Consider the following 11,407-nt stretch of genomic DNA (forward strand, 5'->3'; position numbering starts at 1 on the left):
GGAAGGAGGCGAGCGGCGTCGGGACGAACATGGCGACGGTGCTGCGAGGCTCCACGAAATGGCTCTTCACCCGGGAACAAATCGAAAATACGCCGTCTCGCCGCTGCGGAATCGAGCCAGACCGGGAATTATCTTACCGACAACAAGCTGCCAACCTGATCCAGGACATGGGCCAGCGGCTTAACGTGTATCCTTTCAGCCGGAGCCCAGCAGGGCCGAGGTGTGATTAGTTAGCGTCATTTCTCAACCTAATGTGCCACTACTGCGGAACGTAAACCGTTCGTTTATAGCCTGGAGTGACTTAAGACGATTTACTGTGTGATTGTTTATCTCGATTGTATTGTGTAAATGCTTTTAATATGTCAGATGAGCTGCAACGCGCGGTACAAAGGGAAGGAAGGAAGGAAGGAAGGAAGGAAGTGGGGGAAGCTAAGCTAGCTCGTGCGACGCTGTATTTCTTTCCCCACCCGTATTTCGAGAAATATCGCCCCCTGTTCTGCGAAAGGCTAGTGACGGGAATCCCCCGCTAAATGCTAACGGGGTCTGTGTGAAAACGGCTGGGAATTATAACGCAGCTCGGCCCCAACCAAGGACTTAGTACTTTTTGATATTAACATTTTTACTACCTATATTGACGTGAATTAATGTCGAGGAAATGCTGTGTTCTCTAAATATAGTTTTATTATTAGCTGTTAAGCTAACTGTATAGTGCTAGTGTTGCTTAGCTAGTCTAGGGTTAGCTAGACTAGCTTGACTAGCTAGCTAGCTAGCAACGCTGCTAATTCTACCGGAATAAAGTCTGTGTGACGTTCTATTTTCGATATTCGCGGATATGAGGAAATTAAGGGACCGTCTCTAAAGTTACATACCACATTGTTAAACACGATTCTAACTTCAATAGCATTTGAAGGGAATGACTCAGTCATATAACCACTGTACACTGTTCATCTAGGTGTGAGCTATAATGCACGCCTCGTAGATTTTTCATATTTATCAAAATAACCATTAAAGCATATGTAAATTAGACATGTATTTCACTGCAGAATGGGCTCATACACACAAAATATACAATCATTTAAATCTCAATAGCATTTGAAGGGAATGATGTACAAAATCTACACAACCAACTGTAAAGTGTTCATCTAGGTGTCGGGTACGACGCACACCTTTTACTCGATGTGACTGTAAGTCATTCCCTTCAAATGCTATTGAAGTTAGAAACGTGTTTAACAATGTGGTATGTAACTTTAGAGACGGTCCCTTAATCTCCGCTTATCTGTGAATATCGGACGTCCAACCTCACACCGACTTCATTCCAGTGCTAATTCTTTGTTTGTATAGGTGTAATTAAATATCGGCAGAAGACCACGTATAAAGTATAACATTTCACATCTGTCTTTTGGTTTGGCTCGAATGTGTACAGTATAGTGGGGTTTCGGTTGAAATGTCTGCACGGTATGATAGTGGTCTAAAAATATCAGTTTTGCCGTATTAGTCATTTAAAATAAATAAACATCCGCACAGAGTGTTAGGGAATCTGGGTACAAAATCTAATTGTATATCCTTGCATGTAACAAGGAAACAAATGGATCAAATCCCTTTATTTTTCTCAGGAATCCCTGGCGTTGGTGGCGGTTATTGGTGGCTGTGAGGAAAAGCGCTGTGCTAAGACAAAAAGAAAAGGAAAAAAGATATACGTCAGAAATAGATTTCGGGGTCACCAACGCCATGTTGTCCCGCTGAAGGGTTTTCAGGGCCGCCGCAGCCCCTGCACAGAGAAACACAGGCTGCTGTGGTGTGATCTCAGGGCGAGCAGGACGCACGCACTCGAGAGAAATGCATTGAATCAGTAGTTTGATCAAGTTAACAGTGAAGTAGTTGTCTGGACAGACACTGTAATTAATGTGACATCACTTACGTTAGAACAGTCATCATGGTTGAATCACACATGCTGCTGTTCTTCCTGTATGTAAATGCTCTGCACTTGTATAGCGCTTTTAAACACACACACACACACACACGCACCATGCAAGGCGCAAGCTTGCCATAGGGAGGAACGTGGGGTTCAGTGTCTCGCCCAAGGATACTTTGGCATGTGGCGTGATGTGGGCCGGGACTCAAACCACCAACCCTGTGATTAGTGGACAACCCGCTCTACCACCTGAGTCACAGCCGCCCCAAACGTGGTGTAATAGCCGCTCGCAGAATTCCGTATTCAGCCGTTATGTCGTTACGGTTGATATCTAGCTAAATCTAATATAGCTCTATTCTCTCTGCTGGTGGCGGTGTTGGTTAGAAGACGAAAGATTGATCGGTTTTGCTGATTACTCGGCACCGATGAACGATCGCCGGGATTATCGTTCGTCTAAACGTCGTTTTTCCAGGTTGCGGGAGCGGCTGAGAACGGTCCGCTGTCGTCATACAGTACGAGAGCGGCCCGTAGAGACGGAATAAGACCTAGCACTGACCGATTTTGTTGTTATTTGAAATGTTTTTTTGGTTCCTTTTGGACCTCTTTTGTTTTTATTGGGTTCCGTTTGGATATATATTTTATTTACTTTCATACTTATTAATAGTTAATATATTTATTTCATTGAAAAAGAAAAAGCGTAGTACATGTTCATGGTACCGTACTGCAGTACTGTGTATCTCTGTAATATAGTTCAGTGATATTGTCCTTTGAGTGTTACGGTGTCAGTAACACGGTCCAACTCTAGCGTCAGTGTGTGTTTTTGTTCAGTTTCTTTTCCTTAGTGTGTCCTTTTCAGCTCCCAGCTCACAATCAACACTGCCATCGTCTATATGCACCGATTTTATATGCTAAACTCCTTCACAAAGTTCCACCGAAATGTGAGTACCCTGATTTATGTTTGCTCTGATGGTTAACGCTGAGCTCGGCCGGTGTTTAAAGATAAGCCACGTCATTTTTTACTGCCTTCCGTTCATGAGTCACAGCATGAGTTGAGCCGGGTGTGCTAACACGCTGTTCCCCCGTCTCTCCTAGAGCATCTTTCCCACCACTCTATTTTTAGCTGCTAAAGTGGAAGAGCAACCCCGGAAACTTGAACACGTCATTAAAGTGGCACACGCCTGTCTTAATCCGCAAGAACCTCCACTGGACACCAATAGCAATGTGAGTGTGCAGCATCGGCATTACCAAAAACACATCGGTGAATGTTTGTTTGTTCTGTAGCAGCATTTTTTATTTATTTTTTTTATAAAACTTATATTTTAACACCAATGGAAAAACAAAACAGAAAGTCCAACAGATCTGATGCAGTAAATAACTTGTATCACCACTGACGTAACCTTTTGAATCGGGTATAACTCGTAGATTAATCGATTACTGGGATGAATTATGAAACCTGTGACCTACCTGGGTGACGAACTCGTCTTTTAAGCTTCTTTGTACAAGCTGAGTCACTCGACACTGGCACGGCGAATGACTCGGCGAAATCGAACAGCGGAGCTACAGATGAGCTTGCTTTTAGTTTTATCGGGGAATCGGTAGATACATGCTGCTCGTTATTGCACATTAATAGTTCAGCCGTGTGCTGCTGTGTTTACCCGTCCACACGGCTTTAGTGTGTGTTTATAAACCCGAGCGTGTAAAGTAACCATCGTCCGTCTCTGTCCGCAGACGTACCTCCAACAAGCACAAGAGCTGGTGCTTCTAGAAACCATAGTGCTGCAAACACTGGGTAAGTCTGCACATGGGTGGGGACGTGGGATTATTGGTCCTGCAGCTTTCGCTTGTAATTTATCACTCGTATGATGTTTCTTATAACACTAGCCACGTTAATTCCACTCGCAGAGAGTAATGCAGTGGGTCAGTTAACATGGAATATAGTGTTTATACACAGTGGCACTTTAAAGTTTGTGTGGAGTTTCTAAATATCTGCATAAATGTGACTTAAAACATCAGGTTTATGAAGTAGATAAAGAGCGATTATTAACAAATGAGATTAGAATATTATACATGGTCATTTATTTATTGAGGATCCAATATTACATATCTGTCAGGGGCAAAAGTATGTGCACCTTTGCTTTCAGTATGTGGTGTGAGCCCCTTGTGCAGTAATCACTGCAGATAAGCGTTTGGGGTGAGTGTTGATCATCTGCACGTCGGCTCGGAGGAGTTTTATCCTGTTCCTCAGTACAGAACAGCTTCAGCTCTGGGATGTTGGTGGGTTTCCTCACATGAACTGCTCGCTTCAGGTTCTTCCACAACATTTCTACTGGATTAAGGTCGGGACTTTGACTCGGCCGTTCCAGAACATTCACTTTATTCTTCTTTAAGCGTTCTTTGGTAGAACGACTCGTGTGTTTAGGGTTGATGTCTTGATGCATGACCCACTTTCTCTTCAGATTCAGTTCATGGACAGATGTCCTGATATTTTCCTTTAGAGTTCGCTGCTATCATTCAGAACTCATTGTTCCATCAGTGATGGCGAGTCGTCCTGGAACAGATGCAGCAAAACGGGTCCAAACCCTGATACTACCACCACCATGTTTCACAGATGTTATAAGGTTCTTATGCTGGAATGCAGTGTTTTCCTTTCTCCAAGCATAATCCTTCTCATTTAAACCAAAAAGTCTATATTGTCTCATCTGTCCACAAAACGTTCATCCATTAGCCTTCTGACTTGTCCATGTGATCTTTAACAAACTGCAGAAGGCAGAAATGTTCTTTTATAGAAAGCGGTGAATTTCTCCTTGTAACCCTGCCATGCACACCGTTGTTGTTCAGTGTTCTCCTGATGGTGGACTCGTGAACATTAACATTAGACAATGTGAGAGAGAACTTTAGATGGTTAGAAGTTCCCCTGGGTTCCTCTGTGACCTCGTGGACTATTACACGTCTTGCACTTGGAGAGATCTTTGTTGGTCTCCGCTCCTGAGGAGGGGAACACTGGTCTTGAATTTCCTCCATTTCTACACAATCTGTCTGACTGTGGATGGGTGGAGTCCAAACTCTTTAGAGATGGTTCTGTGATCTTTTCCACCCAGATGAGCATCAACAACTCTTTTTCTGAGGTCCTCAGAAATCTCCTTTGTTCGTGCCGTGATACACTTCCACAAACACGTGTTGTGAAGATCAGACTCTCATCGATCCCTGTTCTTTAAATAAAACAGGACGCTCACTCACTCACTCAATTACACCTGATCATCATCCCATCGATTGAAAACCCCTGACTCTAATCTCACCTTCAGATTAACTGCTAATCCTAGAGGTGCACATACTTTTACCCCTCACAGATATCTAATACTGGATCATTTTCCTCAATAAGTAAATGACCAGGTGTAATATTTGTCTCATTTGTTTAATTGGGTTCTCTTTGTCTACCTTTAGGAAAATCTGATGTTTTAGGTCACATTTATGCAGCGACATGGAAAACTCCAAAGGTTTCACAAACTTTTGAGCGCCACTGTAACTGTAAACGCTCCTGTCTGGACTGTGACTATAACGTGAAGTGTTCTTGCTTGTGCTTGACTGAATCCGGGTCGCAGCCGCTTGTCTTTTCAGTGCGTCTGGTTTCTCTCTGTGATGAGTCTAACAGTGTATTTGGTTTCATTCCAGGCTTTGAGATTACTGTAGATCATCCACACACAGATGTGGTGAGATGTTCCCAGCTAGTGCGAGGTAGAATCTTCCAGCTTTACTCAAAACATTGGATTTTATCCTCTTCTATCACTTTCTCTCTACTCTTGTCTCTTAAGCCTGTCGTTAATGCATTTCACTCAACACTATTGCTAATCCTGTTGTACACTGTGATTGAAAGAAGTGAAAGTTGTGCTCCTGTTCTAAATGTTTCTCTCTGTCTCTGTCCACACAGCGAGCAAGGACTTGGCCCAGACCTCCTATTTCATGGCTACCAACAGGTTGTTACCCTGACCCTATTTGTTGCACTACCATGGCACCCTGTAGCTTCCCGTTCTGCCCGCTTCGCTTCCCTGTAGCCAACGCCCTTTCTCGTGCCATGGCATGGGGTGGCACGCCTGTGGGTGGCCCCTCGAGGCCCGGCGCGGTGCGGTGTATTGTACAAGGGCCTAGAGTTGGCACGGGAGGCTGAATGGCACAGTGCGAGGTGTAGAGGTGCTCGTGACTATTGCTTGATTCAGAGTGCAGTAGGTCTAATGACTCAATTGGTAGCCTGGGTTGCAAAGGGGTAAACTTAGAGGCCGTGCCGGTAAGTAAATCAACTCGCAGTTCTTTATTTTTCTTGTCAAAATAAAACGTATAAAAACTTAGTTTTTGTTATTCAAAAACTTTATGCAGCATACATAAGAATATACACACGATCGTGTTTTTTTTTTTTTGTCAACGTGCAGGTGTAATTTTTTTTTTTCTTAATTGGAGTTTTAACATACTAATATTATTGTGCTTGTTTAGTCTTTTTTTGTTTTGTTTTTGTTTAAATGAATTTCATATAATCCCTTACCAGATACGTTTGTTTTAAAGAAACGTAAAAAGTACTTTTATCCTTTGCATTGGCCAATTAACATCCTACAATATAATTCTAGTTCATCAGAGAGCATGGAACTCATCACGGTGAGGTGCGAGCCCCCTGTGAGACTCTTGGCAACTGGGAAAATCTCAATATTCCCATATCCATATACTCCTGATGATGAGGAAGTAGCCATGGATACGTGATAGAAGTGACGAGAAGTCACGAAAATGGCAGTTAGTCCTGGGGCGAGGAACTTTAAGCAGTTTTACATCCTGATTACGTCACTGTGGCGTTTATTAGCGTTGGAAAAAGCAGAAAGATCCCGTCGTACTTGGCGAGGTTGATGCCCAGCGCGGAAGAAGAAGGGTCGGTGTGGTGATCACCACTGCGGAAACTCTGACACGATTTTAAACGTTTCCCAATATATACATGAACCTCGAGGAAAGAATATCAGAAGTAGAATTTGCATTTAATTAAACCAATAAAACGCCATGCTGCATAAAGCGAATATCAACTAAGTAACTACACACACAGGCAGCTCTAAGCTCCGACATGGATCATTATTAATATCAGCTGTTTGCTCAGGCCCGGTCAGACTGGATGGAGACCAGCAGTGATCAAGTCTTGCCTCAGATTCTCAGTCAGATTGAGGTCTGTGCTTTTGGTGCCATTTCGCACATTCGGGCTCCTGGTGTTGAACCACTCCGGTGTAACTCTGGCCACCCAGTCCTTGCTGGTGAAAAGTATCCCTGTAGCGTGACGCTACCACCACCATGAGTCCCTTTCTTATTTCAGCATTCCCCTTGGCCTCTTGATTGCTTCCTCTGACTCATGCCCTCTTTACCAGTGCAAGATTTACCACTGTAGTTTGGTGGGTGGGTTTTATGCTTGGATCACATGACCCTTTTAATTGCGCACAGGTTGACTCCATTCAGCTACGTGACTTCTGCCGGCAGCCCTTTTCATCAGAATTATTTTAGGGGTATCATGGCAAAGGGGGTGAATACTAATGTCCATCACAATTTTGCCAGTTCAGTTGACCGCACACTTATGCAAGGAACTGTATATTCAAGCCTCATCGTTCTATCGTTATCGGAGTAAGCATCCATGACGGACAGCTGTGATGTGTTGCCGTAAATTCCCAGAACAATAATGTAATATCATTTCTTAGATCATTATTTTACTTCTGGAAACATTCCGATGTTTGCCCGTGCTTTTACCAGCACAATGCAGCAGTTATTCATGTATCTGCGAAAGCCCCTGTGGTCGTGTGTTTTATTCACCGTGGTCTCCTCTGACTCTGACTCTAGCAATATCCTCGTCCGTCTCGGAACCGCAGCTGAGACGAATTGCGTTTAAAGATCACCACCTGCACAATCACTGATTTCATTTTTGCGTTAATGACGGAAGGCAGAGCAATAAGCGAGTCTCCCGTGTTTTGTTTTTTTTTGTCTCTTGTGTCCTGCAGTCTGCACCTGACCACGTTCTGCCTGCAGTACAGACCCACGGTGGTGGCGTGCGTGTGCATCCACCTGGCCTGCAAATGGTCTAACTGGGAGATTCCCATCTCGTCGGACGGTAAACACTGGTGGGAGTATTTGGACCCCACAGTCACCCTGCAGCTTCTAGACCGTGAGCACTCTTCTTTTAAGAATACATCTATTCACCTGTACAAGCCGTATTTGCACCGAGCTGCCCGTTTATTGCGTACACGTACCTCTTATCGGGTACTCCCAAGTATTCTGCCTAGCGGTGGTAAATATCTATCTAATAGCAGGGCTGGACGGTTCATACAGATCATAAATACGTTAAGTAACCCAGCACGGAGACGCTCCAGTGCGCTGCCAGGTCTCTTGTTTGAATTGTCTACGTGTAGAAAGCGAGTAGACTCCCCGACTAAGACAGACCAGCGACTGTAGTCCTACTCGAGCGCTCCATCTGTAATCAAGCCTTCCTTCTGTTTCCGCTCCTTGCTCAGAGTTAACGCACGAGTTTCTACAGATTTTGGAGAAGACACCCAGCAGGTTGAAAAGGATCAGAAACTGGCGGGTACGTGAGCGTTTCATTTTCTTTAATCAAATCTATAATCAGTGGCCTTGTCTACAGGAACAATAAATACACGGCCATTTCAATGTGGAGCTTGGAAGGTCTGACACCTTTTGTGTGCGTTTAATTTTTCAGGCCACTCAAGCTGCTAAAAGGTCCAAAACAGAGAGCCAGTCGGTGGGGGGCTCCTTTCAGGTTCCTGGCCACGAGAACCTGCTGGTTGACAGTAAGGCTGATTTGATGGAGAGCATGTACCCGGATGTGTCCTCCGCTTTGTTCCCGTTAGACACCCTCAACGGCCTCGCCAACCCGAGCTCCTCGTACGTCCAGGCCGACGCCCACTCGAGCTTACAGGGAGTACCGATCGGCAGCAAGCCGCAACAAACAGCCACCAATAAACTGAGTCTGGAGAAGTACAGGGAGAAACAAGCGGCCGAGCTGCTGCAGCGCCGCAAACACGGCCACCTGCTGCCCGAAACCGCGGCTCTGGCGTCGTCGTCCTCGTCGTCTTTATCGGCGGTGCTGATGTCCTCAGCGTCATCATCTTCCTCGTTGGCACGGGTTAAATATGGTCAGTCCGGACAGGAACGGGAGATGAAGAGTGGCTCACTGAAACGGCGTCACCCTTCATCCTCCTCTTCCTCCACGGAAAACGGCGCAGCGAGTCAGGAGGAGCTAAAGATGAAGATCAAAATGTCCGAGAGCGGCGGTAAGAGCAGACACAGCCCTCGCTCGGGTCGGGAGAAACACCGAGCTTCGAAACACGACGCCGCGCACTCGCACGCACACTCTCACACAACTGCTCACGCGCACGGCAGCCACCACAAAGCTCACCGCTCCTCTAAGAGCCATGCCGGCTCTGCCCCCCTGCCCCCAGCGCCCGGCCACACCCAGCTGGGGAAGATGGACAGGAGGCCGGGGGAGGGGCCGAGTGCCGAGAGTACAGCTCCTCTGTTACTCAACGGCCAGCACATGGACTACGCAGACACGTTCAACATGCTCGACTCGCTGCTCAACGCACACAACATGAACTACTAAAGTGCACGCAATCAGATTATTAAAAACTGTTCAAAAGTTTCTTTTTTTAAAAGAACTGTTTTAAGTTAGGGTCAGATGGTCCGTTTCTTTCATATTCACCTCTTAATTTAACCATGTCGCTCCGCTGAAAAGGAAAAAAACAAAAACAAAAAAAAACCAAGAAGGGGGGAAAAGAAGTAGTTGTTGTATGTTAAAGTGTATCACAGTTTTAAAGTGTACTATGTGAAGAGCAGCCTGTGAGACACTGTATTGTTTTAATCCCGGCTGTAGTGATGGAAGGACAACAGATTACGAGACTAAAGCAGAGGTGGAACATGTCTGCGTTTGTACTATAAACTTGATTTTTTATTTTAATTTTCAATTCAAAGGGATAAATTTTGAAAAGACGTTGACTGTTTTACGGGAGGCACAGATAACCCTTTGCTCGTTCACCCCTCCCCCTCCCCCCTTTTAAAATGCTATGTCTGTAATTCTCACAACGCTCAGGTTTGGAGATGCTTCAGCGTGTAACATGACACCTACGAACGTATCTAGCGAACTCCTAGCATCTCGAAGCTCCTGCTTTTTACCTCCAGCGATGGCGTGAGGGCGTTCGTCCACTCCATTCCATCGCCTTAACATCGTGAGAGGCTTTCCCTCGGCTTGTCGGCGTTCCCCTGCCCTCCTACCTCATTAGCCCTTTAAACAGAGTCGCGGAAGCCTGAGAATCGCACCCTCCCGTAATCTCGTTCATTCGTTCGTAAGCGAGGGTCGAAGAAGGTCTGCTCTGCTAAACCGCTTGTTTTTCAGCAGAGTCAGTTTAAGAGATTTGTATAAACGATGTGAATTTCTCACGGCGAGGCTTAATCTCAGATAATTCTTCCTTTATCGCCTCCTCAGACGGATAGCCAGGAGTTCTGTGTCCTAAGGTGTGTAAACCATCCCAGTACGAGAGGGATCAGGATGCGCTAGTGTTACATGGGATATAAAGAATAAGAAAGTTTCTTTTTAATACTGCGATACAGGATCTGTATGATGTAAGAAAGAAAGAAAGAAAGAAAGAAAAAAAACCTGCCAGTCTTCAGATTCCTGAAGGGTCTCGTAGCGCAGTGCCTCAGTGTAACGCCTCCATTTTGAGATCTCAAGGAGAGTTTAGGGGGTTTCTGTTGTTTTAGTTTTAAACCCCTTGGTGTTCTCTTTAGGATGCCGCAGTTCTCTGTAACAGCCTGGAATTTGAGTCACAGTTTGGTGATGGTCATGTTGGATGATTAATCTAATAAACCACCCTGAGAAACAAAATGTCCATTGTACATTTTTGTATTTTTAATGCTCGTGAATATTAATCTGTTTTAGACACCCTGTAATACACCAACAGAGGAACGTCATCTTGTGCAGAGTTCTCTCTCGTGATAACTTGGAAAGGGAGAGAAAAAAAAAACTCACCAATTCTATGCTGATTACGGGTCTGGTTCTAGACGCCCGGTGTTAAACACACAATATTGCGCTGTGGTGAATAAAATGTTTCGTTAGTTTGCGATCTCCATCTCAAACTATTTCCTGTACAGTTTTCTGTCTTATCCTCGAGACAGCTAACATCACACACTCCACTCGTAATAAAAACGAATCGCAAACTCCGTGTAAACCCGTATTTCCAGCCACTAGGTGGCGACGTTGAGTTGTGTATGCGCAGAGGCTGCTGATGTTCATAATGTGGGCTGAAGGGATACTCGAACCCAGCAGAAGCGTTTGAGAGTGTTCGTTCCCCAGGAGGCTGAGGTCTGATTTATGGAGATTGTCACCGTGTTGTACTTGGAACACAGCGGCCGAGCCCCTCGACTGAGCAGGTGTGCGCTCACCTACACAAACTCAGCAAACGGAGGCAGATGCTCCAC

At 45.1% G+C, this 11,407-nt stretch overlaps 1 protein-coding gene across 2 annotated transcripts; it reads left to right on the top strand.

The window, feature by feature from the left end:
- On the top strand, positions 1-10,814 carry ccnt2b (cyclin T2b). 2 transcript variants are annotated; one of them, XM_017458518.3, is made up of 9 exons: positions 1-187; positions 2,769-2,850; positions 3,005-3,133; positions 3,641-3,701; positions 5,582-5,644; positions 5,838-5,883; positions 7,921-8,084; positions 8,431-8,501; positions 8,634-10,814. In XM_017458518.3, the coding sequence occupies exons 1-9, from the start codon at positions 30-32 to the stop codon at positions 9,534-9,536; spliced, it is 1,677 nt and encodes a 558-aa protein (XP_017314007.1). In that variant the 5' UTR covers positions 1-29; the 3' UTR covers positions 9,537-10,814. The 2 variants fall into 2 exon arrangements, 1 of the variants encoding a protein (XP_017314007.1); XR_008393598.1 differs by lacking the exons at positions 8,431-8,501; positions 8,634-10,814 and having other exon boundaries at positions 5,838-6,191; positions 7,921-8,061.
- The last annotated feature ends 593 nt before the right edge of the window (positions 10,815-11,407 follow it).

The sequence above is a fragment of the Ictalurus punctatus genome, chromosome 27 (assembly GCF_001660625.3).
Source record: "Ictalurus punctatus breed USDA103 chromosome 27, Coco_2.0, whole genome shotgun sequence".
In the NCBI taxonomy this organism is placed as follows: domain Eukaryota; kingdom Metazoa; phylum Chordata; class Actinopteri; order Siluriformes; family Ictaluridae; genus Ictalurus; species Ictalurus punctatus.

What these genes read in the sequence shown, in the direction of transcription:
- ccnt2b (XM_017458518.3), top strand. Translation starts at nt 30, where the DNA reads ATGGCGACGGTGCTGCGAGGCTCCACGAAATGGCTCTTCACCCGGGAA. An exon ending in ATGGGCCAGCGGCTTAACGT is followed by an intron (nt 188 to 2,768) that starts GTATCCTTTCAG and finishes TGTCCTTTTCAG; the next exon opens with CTCCCAGCTCACAATCAACA. An exon ending in ATGTTCCCAGCTAGTGCGAG is followed by an intron (nt 5,645 to 5,837) that starts GTAGAATCTTCC and finishes CTGTCCACACAG; the next exon opens with CGAGCAAGGACTTGGCCCAG.